Source organism: Morone saxatilis, unplaced genomic scaffold (genome assembly GCF_004916995.1).
Source record: "Morone saxatilis isolate NCDOM2014 unplaced genomic scaffold, NCSU_SB_2.0 Contig20, whole genome shotgun sequence".
In the NCBI taxonomy this organism is placed as follows: Eukaryota; Metazoa; Chordata; class Actinopteri; family Moronidae; genus Morone; species Morone saxatilis.
In genome coordinates this window covers 11,240,828-11,259,044 of record NW_023339763.1, presented here as the reverse complement: position 1 = coordinate 11,259,044, position 18,217 = coordinate 11,240,828, and the positions used below count along the sequence as shown (strand labels likewise).

Genomic DNA, 18,217 nt, shown 5'->3' with positions numbered 1-18,217 from the left:
TGGGACTATTAAAGGAATATCTTCATCAAGTAACATCATCGTTACAATATAAAGTTAGAACATTGTAACGAAACTACATTTTAGCTTAAAAAATAAAATAAAATAAAACACCCCACACCTAACGCTGTCGCATTGCGCACACACATCGACAGAGCCGACCAACCATTACAGCTACTGGCTTTAAACCTAACTGTGACTAACGTTAACGAGAGGAGATCTCTACATTTAACCAAAGAGCGGTCTGTGGACAAACATTAACGTCACATTCTGATTTCGAGTCTTCGACGTTAGCAACCACCAACCCGGCTAAAGCAACGATGCTAGTTCGCTAGCCAGCAACCTTCCCCCCCACACACACACACACACAAGTAGCGGGTGTTTAATTTCCACATCGCTCGTTTAAATTACATTTTATAAAAACACTACACTGGCTGGCAACAAGAGGAGTAACAGAGGCACATTTACCGTTTCAGAAACCGATCAACTGTGAGTCAACGTCGCAGTTTAAAGATCGTTAACGTTAACTTAAAAGGCTTCGGTTAGCGTTAGCAGAACGTTAGCCTGGCGTTAGCAGAACGTTAGCCTAGCGTTAGCTCGAACGACAACAACATCCAACTGCCCTACCGTTACCGTTACCGTTAGCGACCGTTAGTCAACGGCCGGTGGCTGCGCAGCACAGTCTAAAGTTCGCCAGCGACCACCGGGGGGGGGATCTGGACTTACACGTCTCACTGCGGTGGTGTAATCCGTGAATATTTACAGTGATAATGGGAGTGTGTTTTGTGTTTCGGGGAAGCTTGTTCTTGTAAAAAAAAAAAAATGGCCGAGAGCGAGTGGCGTGAAGACAATTCCGGGATGCAGTGAGGGAACTTCCATCCATTTCAGTGGCGAGGTGACGCCCCCTTCTGGTGCACCTGGGTTATACACCGAGTTAAACCACAAAATAACACTCGCACATTATAACAACTGTTAACATTGAACGGGGATGCTACCATGTGATCGCAAATATAAAAATATCTCACAGCGACGCTAAATTAACCAAATATAAACCAAAAAACCCCAATAAACGCCATGCAGTTCCCACCCGGGTCGCTAGGGGCGCTGTTTCCCGAGCTTCATATTGCAATACAGTACCACTTTAATGACGTAGCGAAAAATAATACAAATCTCAGAGAGGCTGTCTGCTGTATAGTAGGAGGAATGGGTAACTTAAACTGTGCAGTTCTTCCACACTCTCTGCCAGCACTCTTATTATTCTTATTATCCTGTATATTTGGACTGTCGCTTAGCACGGAGCTGGATTTTGTGACCTGCGGATCCGTCATTAAATTGTTAAATATAAAACACAATGTGAGACTACACTCGCACGACGTACGCTACGGTTCCGGTGAGTTTCCTCTCATTAAAAAGACACACAAGCATTAATGAACAGTTACATCGGGTTTTACACTAACTTTAACTCCATATGCCATTAACTTAGTCTGTAATTAAACGTTTATTGTTGGACGAACATTGGAAATGGGTGGACAGTGTCAGTGTGACATTTTAAATGATTCATGATGACTCCATTATGTGTACAAGCAAACAGTGACTCAGATAAAAGACTGGTGACATATGAGCTCTTTTAGGTGGTATTTACAAAGCAAATATTATTACACATTATGAGAGGAATCCATTTCATAATGGCACAACATAAAGGAACAAAAAAAACAACCCGATTCTGGTATTAAACCAAGGCAAACACAATAAATATATTGTACCACACTGCATTGTAGTTGTATGACTCTCTACACTTTAAAGTTGACCACCTGAGCTGTTGGAACCGCTGTTTGCCAACCTGAAGCTTTGGGTTCAAAGTCAAACTCAACACACAATCAAGTGTTTTTACAGATTATGATCCTATGAAGAAATTAAGTAGTCAAAACAAGACAGCCTTAAACTTATTCAATCAACGAAATTAAATGTTTTCCAGCCAAAATCCAAGTTTGTTTGTTCCTTTTGACTATCTACGCCACAGCTTTCTGCTCACTGTGTTTGTTTTTAATGTGTGTGTGAGACAGGCAGTGGACAGCAGTCTGTAACAGGGGTGACTGCAGTGGAAGACAGCAACAGCTACTGGAGTGTTCGAGGGACAAGGGACGCCTTGTGCCATCGCGGTACCCCGGTCAAGTGTGGGCAGACGATCCGCCTCACCCATGTCAACACGGGCCGTAACCTGCACAGCCACTACTTTGCCTCACCGCTGTCCTCCAACCAGGTGGGTGGTGTGAGAAGTACACAGGGAAAGAGGACAGGTTTAATATTATGTGAGCTGCAATCCACATGGCACCCTGCAGAGATTGGGAAATTGCAGTAACATTACTATGTAGCAGTGTTGCACAGTTAATTGAAATTTTATCAAAATCACAAGAGCTGTAATGTTTTGATAAAGGTAAAATGTGTAACAAAACAGCTTTAGAATAAAGTACTGTAGTGCTGCAGAGTTGCCCTGGTCTACACATCTTGTCTGTTTGGTACAGACCCCCAGACGTTTCACATCATCCTGATTTGAATAGTTTTTAATCACAATCGCAACATCTGTCAGAATAATCGCAATATGATGTTTTACCACATTGTGCAGCCCTGATACGTAATCAGAAAGATGTGAAATGCCAAGAGGTTGCCTTTCACATTTAGAGAAAACTAAACACATTTTTTTGAAGTGGACTTGAGTTGACAGCAGCTTTTACACTTCAGGAAACTAACAAACTCTCAAGCCTCAGGTCAGCAAAAACCTCTCCAGTCTCGAGGAAGCGTGAAAACACTGTCCAACCAAAGTGTTATAGGATTGGAAGATGTGTACCGTGAGATGATAGAAATTTGTCGACTGTAAAATGTTGGTATACTGTTTACACCAAGGTAGCAATTAATTGAACATGTATTAGATTGTGGACAATGTTGTAAATCGGCGAACGGGTCAATTTTATGGCACTTTTGTTTGCATCAATGTGACAAAGTCCATTGACTAAAACAGAAATTCCTATCTGGTTTATTATATCTGTAAACAGTTTCTCTACTAAGTTTCCAGAACATTAGCTATTATCGCCGTGGCAGTAAAATAACATTAGTATCAGTGGCATCACTCTTAACTGGAGACTAAAGGGTGTGCATCATATTTGGTGTTTAAAAGCTTTCACAAAATCAAGGTACCTCTTTTACCTCCTCTACTCCTTCCATTCGGCTTCTAATCACTTTCTCGCTCGTCCACAGGAGGTGAGTGCGTTCGGCGATGAAGGAGAAGGGGACCACCTGGACGAGTGGACGGTTCAGTGTGGGGGATCTGTATGGAAGCGCGAGGAGGCCGTCCGCTTCCGCCACAAGGCCACGGATGCTCTGCTGTCAGTGACGGGGGAGCAGTACGGACGGCCGATCCATGGTCAGAGGGAAGTTCACGCCATGTCGAGCCCCAGCCAGCACAGCCTGTGGAAGGCCATGGAGGGCATCTTTATGAAGCCCAGTGAGAGCCCGGCGGGCAGCCGAGACTACAGTCACCCACACACAGAGTTCTGACCTCGGTTTTTCTTCTCTGCTTCTCTCACTATGTCTCTGTGTACCCCTGTATTCCTACCTCTGTCCCTAATTACCCCTGTACCAGCAGCCAGCCTCTATCCCTAGCCCCTTCTCCTGTCTCATTTCTCTCTCATCAACCTTTGACTGTCATCTTTTGAGGAGACTGTGCCAAAGTCTGTCACGAATCAGGGTACAATAACTTCATCTTATTAATCTTTAACAATGTCTCTCACATTCATTGTGTTGTAGGAAACACTACTTGAATCCTCAGAGATCCAGCAGCTACACTCAGAAAGCTAACAATATTTGAATAGCATCATTGTTTGCCTTAATGGGTACAAAAACACATAAATGTATGAAAAAGGCTGTTTTACAGTATAAATAATACTCTTTATTACAGTTTATGACACTTTACATCCAAGAAGAGGTGTTCCTCTCAGCTGTTATTTATTGTTAAATGACTGCCTTTAGCAGTGACGCTACAACACAGAAGGCAGTGCATGTTTTGCAGATCAGTCAATTTAAGTCATCAAGTGAGTCTTGTTTTTTGTTGGACTAAAAAAAAAAAAACATTGTTACACTTGTGCCTTTATCCTTTTTAAGAAGTAGTAGGTGTTTACATTGTCGAGCCTTTTAAACTTTTGGAAACACAAGAATTTTATTGTGTTTTTATGGTATTTTCTAAGCCATATTCTACTCAAACAACGGATAAGCAGTGTTACTATGGTAAATTACCTTTTTTCCCCCTTTTAAGTCAGTTTCAGTGTTTCATATAAAGTATCCCACACTATCTGATATGAGAGAATAAGCAGCTTTTTTTAAATGTATATCATTGAACTAGATGCTGTTTATTGTCATTGGTTGATCAGTTTCCAAGTGCTGGGAGAAAGTACAGTGTTTTACAGTCATGCTGTCTGTGCATGCATATGTGTTAGAGAAACTCTTTGTTCCAGAGGTTCATATGAGCTACAAACATGCAATGGATACCTCATATTAAATACATTTTTATGCATAACTCTATCAGTGTGACTTCTTTATTGGGCAGTTGAGATGATCTTTTCACACATGGTCCCTCCTGCATGATCACTTCAAATCATTCACTGATGTCATGACTCTTTTGATAATTTACCAACATGAATTATGAAACAAAAGCTAAACAACAGTGTACTAAAGTATACACAGACAATGTAAACTTTCCTTTTAGGTGCGTCCATTTCCTTGATCGTTCATATAATGGTTGAGCAGGTTGGAGTCACCTTATAAAGTCTAACCCCTTAATTTCAAAGATGAATGAACTAAAGGATTTGCCAGTAAGACAAGCTGTTAATGTCTGCCTGGGCCATTACACTAATGCCTTGTTTGTCCAGTTAATGGCATGTTTTGGTTCATTATCTGCTGGTTAATGGGGTTCGGGTGCATCTGCTATGAGGCTGCTCTCACTTGTGTTTGACCTATGCTCCCTAATTATCATGATTTAGAGTGAGTGTGGATGCCAGCGCTGCTCCACAGGAAACTCCTCTGTGACACAAGCTGACAAATGTGTAAATTCACCTCTAGCCATCACGAATTGCATCAAGCTAAATAGAGTTTTTAAGATGCTGATCAGGTCAACAGTGGAAGGTTAACCTTTGTCTGTCACACCCGCCAAGGTTAGCCCACGCGAAGCAGTTATCTTTGTAGTGCTACATGTCCTGTATGTATTATGTGAAGGTTGTGTCAGAACAGTGAGCTTTCTGCACTTGAAGAGGGTGCTCTTCTGACTCACAGCACCCTTATGGACGCTCTGGTACCTGCACGGGGAAACTACAGTGAGGGGCGCTCAGTGAAAACCACGCTGTGTTGTTATTCTATTTTTAGGGTTGGTATTTAAAAATGACACTACAAAGATGATAACAAGTGACAAGTAAAGCCACAAGCCCACTTTATAGTTTTAGACCTATTAACAGGGAAAATATTCCACATTCACAGTTTATTGTCTGCCAAAAGTTATGTGTTATTTAGGAGCCTTATTTAAAGTCCCACTCCACTCAAAAATATGTGCAGAATGATATTTGTGCAGAGTTTAACATGAGAAGGATGTTTTTACATTCATTTGCTGAAAGTGGAAAGTTTCTCTGTGCTCATAGAATATCAGATTTTAAGGGACGGGGCCTACATGCGTGATTAACACAAATAGTTTGTAAATCAATCCTAGTCCAGTATGAAACTTTGAAAATTGTTGATACAACTTGAAGCCACTAGTGCACACTGAGAATGGACTTTACAGTGAAGTAGGAGACATCTTGTGTCCAGCAGACACATTATTATTATTCCAAGCAGACTATGTGCGTCTTAATGTGCATTTTGAAGGGATCTTTAAGATTGTTTTACCTTTTAATGTAGCTGCGAGCATTGTTTTGTATATGTTGTTGGTCTTGGGCAAAGGCATAAACATCTTTCACAAGTAAACACAGATGCCTTATATTTCTATCAAAACAAGGTTTTATTGCATAAACATATATGGATATATTTTTTTTTAGATTAAACAGATTAAACTTGTTATTTGCATTTTAAATATCCATTCAGTTGGTGACTATTGCTGTTTTCTTTCTCCTTTTCTAAGCAGCATGCCAAGGTTGTATTACATATCTGGGTTTAGTTTTTATCTCTATACAATCTACAAGGTAAAAACATGTTTTGGTAAAAACAAATCTCAAAAGCAACTTTCAAAAACATGAAAATCATGAAAAGACTCCGTCCTGTTACAGATGTACAGTATAATAATGTAAACTTTAAAAGTGTTGATAAAAGGTCTTTCAAACGAGTTTCCCCTTACATAGCCATGCAAGGATGTCTGAATGGCACAATTATTAGAGAATTGTTAAGATAAGTGGTCTATGCTGGTTTCAAAAGGACCATGATGCTAATAGACAAAGGTGAAAACATGGTCCATTGGTCAAATGTCAATGTGCTGAAAATATCAAAGACATAAAACTGACTTACGAGGATACGTGTAGCATACATTATACAGCAGTTTATACAGGACGATGAGGCAGTGAGTGACTAAAACACACAATATATTGTATTCAATGTTAATTTTAACCATCCACAGTGAGGCCCACAGACTCTACCCAAGATGATGTGAAACAGAGATGATGATGATGATGATGTGACCTTGTATTTGCATATTTATGAAAATGCCCTCTCCTGCACTCTGATTTGATTAATAGCTGGTAGAAACTAGAAAAAATGGCTATTACAGTATAAACTGGAAAGTCAAATATGACAGTAGTACATACATACCTACATTTAAACCAAGGTTGTGCCACCACAAAGAAATATTAAATGGATTTCCCTGCCTTTTAAAGACATGGAAATCTAAACAACAACATGCATACTGATTTACAGTATAATACATTTTTGCTGTGATACTTGATCTTACAAAGCTATTTTTTCATTTTAAAAGAAAGCCCTCTCCCTTTTATATTTCGGCTAACCCATATAAACTCACATGGTTGACAGGAATATCTAGTTTTGCTTTCATCCACCCCGGCAAAAGACAAGAGAACAAATAATCACTCCAAGGTATTAATGGGAACGAACTAGCCTCCAGATCAATAATGTCCAAGCACCAGGAGCACCGTGCAATTTAGGAATAAACAAACATTGCTGTTAGGGCATCTACATAGGGCCAGGCGATTTGGTTGGAATAATCGTCACAATATTAATGCAAATATTTTTACGATATCATATATCACAAAAAAAAATCACAGATAAAATAATAAATATGATGTTCACTATAACGAACCACTGGCTCTTTTAAATGCATCAACCTCAGGTAACCTCTGTTTCGAATGACAATTTTCCTGGAATCAATTTTTTGGAAAATTTTGAAAAACAATAAAAGAATAAAAACATACAGTTACAATACTATTCCACTACCAGTAGACAAACAATGACATGTCTTTATCGCCTAGCCCTGTACCCATGTAAGAAAAACATCCTCAAATCTAATCTGTGTTGTCATTGGGATGTTCAACCTTCAGGCGGCTCCATTATAAAAGAAGAGGAGCACGATTGTAAACTCCTACAAGGTCCTTTCCAAACATTGTCCTCCCAGCAGGCTTTATAAAACTGTAGTGCGATCCGGTCTGAACCATAAAACATAGCTATGACCCCAGAAACTGCCACAGGTACAGCAGCAGTCACCTTCAATCTCATCCAATCCTGAGCTGTACACCGGTTTGACAACACAATCTGGAAAATCATATTCTATTCCAATACAGACCAAACTGCCCTTTGTGACACTGAAACATATCAAAGCTCAAATTCAGGGGTGTTGTTCTTCACTTCTGAACACCTTGTAGACATGGTCGTTCAAGTGTTTAGTTGCAGTTCTAATTTAAACCACTAGGATGCAACCTTACCCAAGAAAACAGCTGTACCAACAGTATATATCACAGCTCTACTGTATATCCCTGATTTATCTCACTAGTTTCTACCCTTCATACATTCTGCTGTTGAGAAGAATAATACATTACACAAGCTAAGTAGTACTATATACAGTGAAATCCATGGGAAACTGGTGTGACAGTAATGTTTGGTATGGCAGTGTATATACTGGCATGCTTTTGTGTGGTTTATATTTACCACAGTTGGGCAGTATTACAATGAGATGCTGAGGTGAAACATTTTCTACCAACACATAACTAAAAATATCACAATGTTTCTCAGCCTGGTCCTATTGTTAACCAAAACCATAGATCCACTGTCATTTGATTTGATATCTCTCGTTTTTTACCTTACATTTCACACCTCTCAGACAGCCTGAACTAACATTATGTATGTGGACAGCACTGTCTATTACACACCCACACAAAATCAATCAACCGATCAGTATTAAGACTAAAGAGTAGAGATAGCGGGACAGTAATGATTTTTAAGTGGTCCCTCACTGAGTATTGAGTTGTGCTCCTTGAAGATACACAGAAAGATTTCATGTGCCCTAAGATTAGTGGACTGAGCCGAGGATGTTGATGTGTCACAAAAAGTGTCTATCATGATGTGAGGGATTTACTATGCATTTAATGTGCCCACATTCACTCAGATCACATTCAATGCCACTTCTCTAGGGTAAATATGCAGTTGTCCATAATAACCACTGTTTGTTTTTGAAATTAGGAATGGCTCAAAGCACCTGATAAACATTTTCGTTAATTAGAAAATCAAGTTTAAAGGGTGGTCTTCGTCTTAAAAACATCAAAATAAAACCCACTATTTATTGTCACGATTTATATAAAAACAAAATTATTTTCCCATTCAGGTTTCTTTATAAGTCCAGTAACTCTACATGGTGACATCTTCAATGCAAAACAAATATATCTCTCTATAATTCACCTACATTGTCTGCTTCTACAAGGTAAGTTCAAATTAAACTTAAAAAATAAAATAAAAACTCAACTGATTGTTTAGAGAAGTGCTTGGTCCAGCTTTGGCTGCAAAGACAAGATGTGAGGTCATGGCTGTTCTGTCCACTCCCCATGCTCACAGTGCAATTGGTTACTCCATGCCGTTCCGCAGCATCTGATTGGCCGCGATAAGCATGACACTGATGATGAAAGCCATAGCGAAGGCGCAGATCAGGCTTTTCCTGACACACGTCTGCCGATTCTTCTTCTTCGGATGGACTGAGTGGAGTGAAACAGAAGAGAAAAGAAATAAGAGACAGGATTATATTTTTGTTGTCATTTCATGGTGATTAGTCAATTCATTGATTAGTTACTAATACTAATAATACAGGTTTAAAGGAATACTTTTGGTAAATACACTTATTTGCTCTCTTGTGGAGAATTAGAGAAGAAGATATATACCACTCTCATGTAAGTGTGTTAAATATGGAGCTCGAGCTGGGAGACAGTTAGCTCAACTTAGCATACATTGGAAGCGGCTTGACTCTGTCAGATGCATGTTATATCCTGCTTGTTTAATTAATAGAAAAACAGACTTCCTATAGTTGGTGACCAGCAGAGACTCCAAGAAGTCACTGCGCTCAACCAAGAAATAGTTCAGCAGATTACCAAGCCCCAAGGAAGAGCACCGAACTTTGAAGACAGTTTGATATTGTGGCCAAAGCGTGTAATGACAGCAATGACAACGTCACGCGATACACACCGGCCCAAAAATACTTTTTCTCATAAACCTTAAGCTATAAATTGTAATCAATGATCTGGTTTCATCCCTATTCAAATAGTTCATATCACTGCACTCAGATAATGGGAGGATTTGGATAAGTGGTTTTGTTTGGCATCATGCGCCAAATTAGCAACTTTGATAGGAATGAACGGAGCCCCACCTCCAACGCTGTATCCAGTTCTCCCATACATCCATGCACATAACCACCCCTAAAAAACATGAGTAGTAGTTTTTACACTTTGGTCTTTTTACAGATTTCTTTGGACAGAGCCAGGCGAGCTCTTTCCCTGTTTCCAGTCTTCATGGTAAGTTAGCAAACTGTCTTTCTCAACATTTTGAACTATAGCCTTAAGTGATGAAATGAAAACATCAGGTCCAAATAATATTCCATAAACAATACAATTGTTCAGCCTACATAAATTACAAAGTCACATGGTTTTGGGATGGCATTTAAGGCGAGTACTCAACATTAAAAAGGAATCGTGGGAAGAATGAACTCTTTCTATAATCCTCAAAGGCTTTTCTGTTGGGCCTGTATTAAAAAAAAATCTGATTTGTGTACAGTGATGGGATTTTAACCTGTTTCTCAAGGTGAACCCAAAACAAATATGGATAAAATGGCAGCTACGTTCCTAGTTGCCATGTTTTACAGCTTATTTCTGTGACCTAGATTATTGGTGGAAGTGTCTCCGTAAAAATGAGTACATGAGAGGCATAAACTGGTTCTAATACTCTCTATGCAGCAGCAAAAACAAAGACAAGAGGAATGAGGTGCAACTTTTGTTCTGCTACCTATCTGTGTGGGCTGAAAGGCCTTGTTTCCTCCAAAGATGTAATCTCTGGAGATTGAAAGAGGAAGAGGAGAAGAGACAGATGTGTCCTCCAACAGGCCTTGCAGCGAGAGCAACAACCAAAAGTTTCCTTTCTGCCAGCCCCCTTGTCTTAGTTTGTAAGAATCACAAGCTGCATCAATAAATCAAGTCAGAGCTCTGAGTCGCGGATCTAAGAGGGACTGTAAAAGGCACTAAAGTCCCATTGGACAGGAAGAAGATGGGAAGGAAGCAGGCATGAAATGGGGAAGTTGAGGATGTGGGAAGAGGGTTAAATGTGGGGAGCCATACAGCTGTTTCTCTTTACAAGAAAATCTCTATACCTCTTTATAATTTCTTTATCCCTCCCTGCCTACTTCTCCTGTTTCAACATCTTTCTACTGTTCTTATTCCTCTTCCTAACTGCACTTCATGCCCTGTCCTCAACACCAGAAACATGGTGAAAGAGAGTGCCAAGCAAGCAGTTCCCTGATCCCTTCTTTAGCCTCTTATCTCCTTCTTCACTGTCCCTTTCCCGCTAAGTTTCCTCCTGGCTGTCTCATTTTAGGACTCCCCGAGACTGTAGGCCAGCACCCAGTGGATTCATTAAGACTTTCCTAGTTTTCTAGCATGTTTGATCCGTCTTTACCTTTGTCCTAGTCTGACTTGCGGAAGTTTTTTGTTTCCCTCTTCTCCCTAAAGCAAAGAAGTAACTGTGTTTCATTTGGGCACTCAAACCTAGCAAGCCATTCCTCATTCCTGGCTTTAACGTTTAAAGACATGTATGCATTACTTTGACATGATTATGTTTATAGTTTTCATAATTTCAACATCTGTTTTCTTGAATATGCCTCAGCATTCTTGATCTGTCTCTCAGGATCACCACCTTACAGATATAAACCTGTGTGGTGGATATTCATGTTGAAATAGCAGCATATAAAAAATAAAGGATTTCACACTGAATTTTCCCAAGCAACTTAGAAAGTCATTTAATATGTGTTTAAAAGTGTAACCCTATCACCCTCCACACTACACTACTACTCTGAATATATTCCTGCTCTATTTCCTCCATCATCTCTCCTATCTTACTACACTGTTCTGGTAAATTAGTGGCGTTTGCTTGTGGTTACACAACTACACATTCATGTTAAAATGTGTAACTATATATAGATTTGTGAATTTGCCTTCCTAAAATTTAGCCCAAACGAAGTAGTAGACATTTTATTTGCTTTTTTGTCAAGAGTTATATACATGAGAATATTAAGACCACTTTCAGATTTATCTGTGCCCTAAATACAGAACTAAAGCCAGGAAGTAATAAGCTTAGCTTAGCCAAAAGACTGGAAGCAGGATGAAAGAAATACCCTGGCTCTGTCCAGTTCACAAGCTCACTAGTTAACATGTTTCATCTTGTTTGTTTAATCCCCCAATGTATGTGCTATAATTATTTGTTTGGGTCTTGTCATTATGAGCTTGCCAGGCAACCAGCAGAGACTCAGGAAGGTCACTACACCCCGTCACTGTTCGTCAACAAGTAGCTCCAGCAAGTAACTACCAGATCAGGAAGTGGCTTTTTTGGCTTCAGTGGCTCCACTGAGCAGCAGCTTTCATAGTACTGACCGGAGCGCCACCTCAAACGCTGTATCCAGTTCTCTTTATACATCCATGGTTTGAACTTTGTAGAGCCAAGCTAGCTAGCTGCTGTCATAGCCATGTCATTGTGCTCATGTTGGTCAATTTCATGTTGAAAGGGTAGATTTAGAGATAATTAGTTTTTATTTTTATGGATGTAGCTTGACAGCTAGCTAGCTATATAGCAAGAGGACATCCCCTATTCTTTATCCTTCCAGCTGCTCTGATTGGTCGATTTAGTCGCATAAAAAACAGAAACAACCATCAGTGAGCATAACAGACCTACATTAAATTGCTGAAAAAAGGTTAAAGATGTGGGTAGTAGTTCTTTGGAAAGAAAAGAATCTCCAACTCTTTATGCTAAGCTAAGCTAATTGCCGCTTGGCTCCAGCTGCATATCTAGAGCACAGATATGAGAGTTGAATCCATCTTATCTAACCCTCAGCCGGCAAATAAGTGTATTTCCCAATTAAGCATACAATTAGTTATTTAGATTAATGTTGGTCATGGATACGCTCAGTGTCAAATGAATGTGCAAGATATCATATTAATTACAGTATAACAGTACCCTTAATAAGTAGGCTACAGGTATTTATAACAGTAAAGAACAGCTTCCTCACCTCCCTCATACTCAGGGCAGTTCCCTGAGGTTTCATTGAGGCTCTCCTCCTCGGTGATGATGATGTTCTCTATGTCCTTCATTGTCAGGTGGTCCCGAAAGGCGTGGAACAGCACCTGCTTCAGCTCATCCAGAGACAGCTGCTGCATGTCAAACTGCAGGGACACACAGCGATCAATGCAGAGACACAGTCATCCACAAACTGGCTTTATGAGGGCAGATAAATATAGAATATAAGAATGAGGTGTGAAATGTGCAAGATGCAAGATGCAAGAAATGATGGCATGTATGGATTTGTGTTTTATTGCCAAAATGTTATGTACAGGTACATCATGTAAGTAGGAAATGCGTCAGTTGTAATGTAATGGCAGCATGTCTGCCGATGCATCACTGGTCTATTTCTGGGTGCCTGAATCAGTATGTAAACCTGTGTGTGCATATAGGTGGATAAATGCAAGCACAATTGGTTTAATGGACATATCAATTACAATGGAAATACCAGAACATTTACATCCTTGTAGGTGGTTGCATTCTCAATTGTGTGTGCTTGTTTGTGTTTAAAATGATTTATGAGGCTCTGGCCAATCAGTGACTCTGTCCTATTCCCTGTCTGCCCTTCCAAAACATCATGTCCTTCCTGTCCCCCCAGAAGATTTCTTCTACAACCCATAGACACACATGCACACACAATCCTCAAACCACTAGCATATATGTCTAGATTATTTACCTCACTGACAGCCTCAAATACAATCAGTCGCTTGGTTTAGCACAACAGATGGACATACTGAGGCAGGCGAGGCAAAGCAGGGAAAACAGGGGGTTGATCGAGAGAGTAAGTAGAGATACTGTGAGATGAAGAAATAGGGAATGATAGTGAGGTCAGACAAAACTGAGATGAAGGAAATAATGGGATACACAGATGGAGAAAGCAGGACTGGCAGACAATGCAGTAGAGACATAAAATAGTCATGGCGAAGAGGGGATACTCATTTCAACTAGGGAACAGTAATCCTCATGCTTCACGGCAATGTTTGTTCAAAACTAACTAACACAATCTCTCATGCTCAAGGACCCAAAAAAATTAATTAAACCCAGCTCCATTTATTGCCTATAGGGCTTTTCTGTAATGTCAGATTACAACACTGCAACAAAGCAATCGGTGGAACGTAACCAAGATATCAATACGATTCAGTCGCGTGATATTACACCAACATACATATACACAAATACAAAAGTGGTCCAAGGAAGAAAAAGCGGTGAACCAGAGACAGGGTCATGGGTGGCCAAGGCTCATTGATGCATATGGGGAGTGAAGACTGGCCCGTGTGGTCCGATCCAACAGACGAGCTACTGTAGCTCAAACTGCTTAAAAAGTTAATGCTGGTTCTAATAGAAAGGTGTCAGAACTCACAGTGCATTGCAGTGTGTTGTATATTGGGCTGCATAACATTATGACNNTCATAATGTTATGGCTGATCGGCGAATGTCGTATCTGTAGAGACACAGACATGCTGTAGAAATATATATATACTTTAACTTTAACTTTTTGATTTTATTCTGCAAAAATGACATGCTCATTTTGTTGACATGCTCCTCAGCACCAGTAATTGTCTGGTGTAATTATTTTTTAAGTAATATATTAAGTTTATAGTGTTTTGAGTACTCTCCTTGAGTATGAGTGATAGTTTTATTCAAGTATGTTTATTTAACCACATGGTCTTTTAGGTGTGACTAATCAGTTATTATGCCTGTGTGGGTTTGTGTGTATATCAAAACTTAAATCTTCAGTGAATCTTCAATCATTTACACCCATACGGTATAGTGTATGTCAAATACAATGAGCACTATTGAGATGCTCAAGATTAAAGGAAATTCTTTCCATTTCTCTATTGCACTGCAACTGCAGTGTTTTGTGTGTTGCTCTACAGTACCAGATGTGCTGATGATGCGTTGGTGTTTATCATAGGCTTCACTATATTGTTATAGTATATTGTTAAAGTGGGGTTGGAGAGTTGAGTGTAGGAAGAAGGATTCAGTCTTGCCAAACTATCACTGAAACATGCTGTTATGCGTCGTTGGCACATGGTGTTAGCTGCTGAAACACCAAGTACACTGAGATGACTCAGGACTCTTATAGCGTCTATAACTGTCAGTAGTTATAATGTACGTGGTGACATGCAGTTGGCTTAGCTGTTTCCATGAACACATACTGTATCTGAATTGCAGAATGAATCTAGTACATATTGTAGGATGTACAGTATGCATGTGAGAATCTGTGTCACGCAGTGGCGTCTGGGCAGAATTAACTGTCAACTAAACCAACTTCCCTACAGTGATGTGACTGCAGGCATTTGGCGATGTGGCTCCAGCTCAAACCTGACAAAATAAATTTTTAGTGACTCTAAAAAAAAAAACAAATCCTCGACAAGCAGGAGATTGGTAGATGACAGACTTTGAATAGCCCAGTCCACCATTACCATGAATCTGGTGATGGGCTGTCAAGTAGCTGAACCTAAGAGCACTAAACAGCATGCTATAGGGAGAGACAGAGAGACAGATACATAACAGACAGATAGGCAGGCAGGCAGACAGACAGACAGACAGACAGAGGAGAAAGACAAAGATGGAAAGAAAGAAAGAGGAGAGATCATTCTATTTAAGATACCCTACTTGGTTTCAAGGGCAACTGATTCTGAAACAACAAAATACAAAAACTTGTGTGTCTGTGTGTGTGTGCATGTGTAGTGTTAGGCTAGGATTACAGGCACTTAGCTCACAGCGATATACTACTCTCATAGGCACGAGCACACCTCTGCGCATACTGATTAGACACAAGTGTCTACGTGCGAAGGAGTGTCTCCGTGAGTGTGCTTGTTGTGACTGTGTGTCTGTAAGGAGTGACAGTGTGTGTATGTGTGTGTGTACATGTCGGTTCAAGTGTGAACATGTGTGTGTTGTTGTGTGAGACTGCTGTTGTCAGCCCTGCAGCAACTGATAAACACATAACAAATTCTTCCACACACTCACTATTAGCAAATCAGCCATTAGCTTTCCCTACTAATTGCCATTGGAAATTAGCATTTTAGCTATTAGCTTCTTTCACAAATTGCCAATGGAAATTAGTGTATTAGCACTTAGTGTCATGAGGCAATTGGTAAGGAATAAGGCAGCATGGCCTAGTTTTCAGAAAGACTATTCTGCAACAAAAGGGTCAGTGGTTTCAATCCTGTCACAAGCAGTGCAGCCATTAGGTTTTAGACACAAAATATTCTTTTAGTACTTTGTTTGGTGAATACTGCCATCTTTTGTTCATTTTCAGCCAGGTCAGATTTGTGTAAATACTTACCAAGAAGGTTAATTGATACTTAGATACACTAATTTCCAGTGTTTGAACTTCAAGTGAAAGAAAGCATCATTTGATTTAACATTATCTGGGTGTTTATTGTGCCCACAATAAATAAAGATATCATTTGCACGCTTTCATATAGACTCTAGTGTGGTTTGGAAATTATGGATATTATGACTTGGGACTTCTCAGGGACACTCTCATTAGCCAAGTCATCCTCCAATGCATTCCTAAATTGACAGGTAATCTTCTGAATACTTATCTGTCTTCCATTTCTTCCATTTTTGAACCGTGCTTTGGTTGTTATATAAAACAATGCTCCTTGGCCCTTCTATCTCTACCTGTCACATTAAATGTAACAATGTGCTTCACATTCCTCACTGATAATAGTGACTCTTTTGTTAACAAGGTAGGGCAGCAACAATCCAATTACACAGAAATCTCTTATTGCTGAAACTCCTGATATTTATCGTAAAGTTGTAATTTAAAGTATTTAGTATGCTACCTGCTTGACTGTTTTAATGTCATTTCAATGTGTCTCTTCCTTCCATAATCATCATCATTCTGATAAGACGGATAAATAAAGGTTGTTTACAGTATCGAAACACTATTGTTTACAGAGTCAATATCAAGCTTCAGGAGTTTTCATGGGCACAAAGAGGACAAATACCATGTGATGCTACTGTATATATACAGACACAGAACAGCCACCACTCATTACATGGATGCACACCAAAGCTACACATATGTTCATGCAATTATAAATCTGTATTTACAAGCAAACATGCATAGCATAAATATTTAAGCACAGACAAAGACACATGGGAATGGGAATGGGACCAATCAGTGGCAGGTCTCCAATCTTTAAACATAACAACAACATCATTTTTATTTAATTCCCAACCAATTTCAGCTCCTTCTAGAGCCTGTGGTAAACACAGACCCTGTCCTGGATGCTTTTACAAAGTAAAGGGCCTTAATCATAGGGACTAAACAATGAGTTTGGAAAATGTACGCAAGGTTAACTTTCCCACCCCCATAAGGTTCATGAAAAGTTACTGAATCCAAAGTGACAGTCACAGAGTCACATTCAAAAAAAGCAACATATTTAATTTACAAGGATTAGTAACAGAGAATACCTGAAAAGTCCTTGCATTTAGAAAGCAATAACAGGCAAATATTTGGCGTTTTTACTTGGTAAGTCTTGCATGAACAACCAATATCAAAAATGTCACTGATAATTTTGTTCTCAGTTCTCACTCCCATTATTCTACGTGTATGCTGTTTAAGTGAACAAATGCAGAAGCCAAACACAGATTATACCATCAGTATCCACTTACGCCAAGCCACCAGCGAGTAACATCCTTTTTGCCCCAATAACAGATGGAAGTTATGGAAGTGGTCTTTGCTAACTCAGTACATCACTGATTCATTGTGCAAATACACCATTCAGGTCACTTGAATGAACTAACATCACTCTGATTTCTGAATATAATGCATATTTTCTGATGTGGAAGTATTCCACTGAAAAAAAGGCATACTTTAGGCCATGAAGGGATGCACCTGGATAGCAACCATGCTTAGGTACACTATGGCATTTAAACAAGGCTAAATTGGTACTACAGGGTCTAGTGACGCCTAGCTCCTGTCAAGACAACATCCTCCTGACAATTAAAACACCACCAGCAGCCCGTGCCATTTACTGGATGAAAGACTCCATGGGATCAGGCTGTTTATACCAAATCCTGACCCTGTCATTGGGATGCTGCAAAGAAAACTGGATATTTCACACTAAGGAACATTTATCCACTCTTTAGTAGTTCCGTTTTGCTGATATTATGCCATGTGTTGTTTCATCTTCATGTTTGACAGGACTGGAACCATATATTGACTTTTGCAATGTTGCACATCCCCTGCGAGGCTTGAAGAGTTGTGTGTTCTGTGTAGGACCTTGTCCTCTTCTTCATCTACAAGAGACATTTCATTTGTCATCTCCTTTTTCCTGGGTCAAAAAGGTCAGAGAAAGAGGCCTTTTTGGACCTCTCTGGTGGAACAAAATTAAACATTGAGATTGATTGTTGGCATTAAGAG

The 18,217-nt window shown here is 39.7% G+C and overlaps 3 protein-coding genes across 3 annotated transcripts in view; 1 reads left to right on the top strand and 2 right to left on the bottom strand.

Moving 5' to 3' along the window:
* supt6h (SPT6 homolog, histone chaperone and transcription elongation factor) overlaps positions 1 to 873 on the bottom strand; it is a 16,348-nt gene extending 15,475 nt beyond the window's left edge. The window contains exon 1 of the mRNA XM_035666269.1: positions 724 to 873. The gene's annotated coding sequence lies outside the window, so the exon portion shown is untranslated. The remainder of the gene's footprint in view (positions 1 to 723) is intronic.
* Positions 874 to 1,132: 259 nt separating this feature from the next.
* Positions 1,133 to 4,569, top strand: sdf2 (stromal cell-derived factor 2). Its single transcript, XM_035667033.1, has 3 exons — positions 1,133 to 1,387; positions 2,061 to 2,257; positions 3,250 to 4,569. The coding sequence occupies exons 1-3, from the start codon at positions 1,201 to 1,203 to the stop codon at positions 3,547 to 3,549; spliced, it is 684 nt and encodes a 227-aa protein (XP_035522926.1). The 5' UTR covers positions 1,133 to 1,200; the 3' UTR covers positions 3,550 to 4,569.
* Positions 4,570 to 8,358: 3,789 nt separating this feature from the next.
* The window catches only part of caln2 (calneuron 2), a 24,636-nt gene continuing 14,777 nt past the window's right edge, over positions 8,359 to 18,217 (bottom strand). The window contains exons 4-5 of the mRNA XM_035666977.1: positions 12,782 to 12,935; positions 8,359 to 9,215 (exon numbers count right to left, since the gene is read on the bottom strand). Of these exons, the coding sequence (XP_035522870.1) occupies positions 9,088 to 9,215; positions 12,782 to 12,935 (282 nt within the window). The 3' untranslated portion in view covers positions 8,359 to 9,087. The remainder of the gene's footprint in view (positions 9,216 to 12,781; positions 12,936 to 18,217) is intronic.

What these genes read in the sequence shown, in the direction of transcription:
- sdf2 (XM_035667033.1), top strand. Translation starts at nt 1,201, where the DNA reads ATGGGTAACTTAAACTGTGCAGTTCTTCCACACTCTCTGCCAGCACTC. An exon ending in CGACGTACGCTACGGTTCCG is followed by an intron (nt 1,388 to 2,060) that starts GTGAGTTTCCTC and finishes TGTGTGAGACAG; the next exon opens with GCAGTGGACAGCAGTCTGTA. An exon ending in CACCGCTGTCCTCCAACCAG is followed by an intron (nt 2,258 to 3,249) that starts GTGGGTGGTGTG and finishes GCTCGTCCACAG; the next exon opens with GAGGTGAGTGCGTTCGGCGA.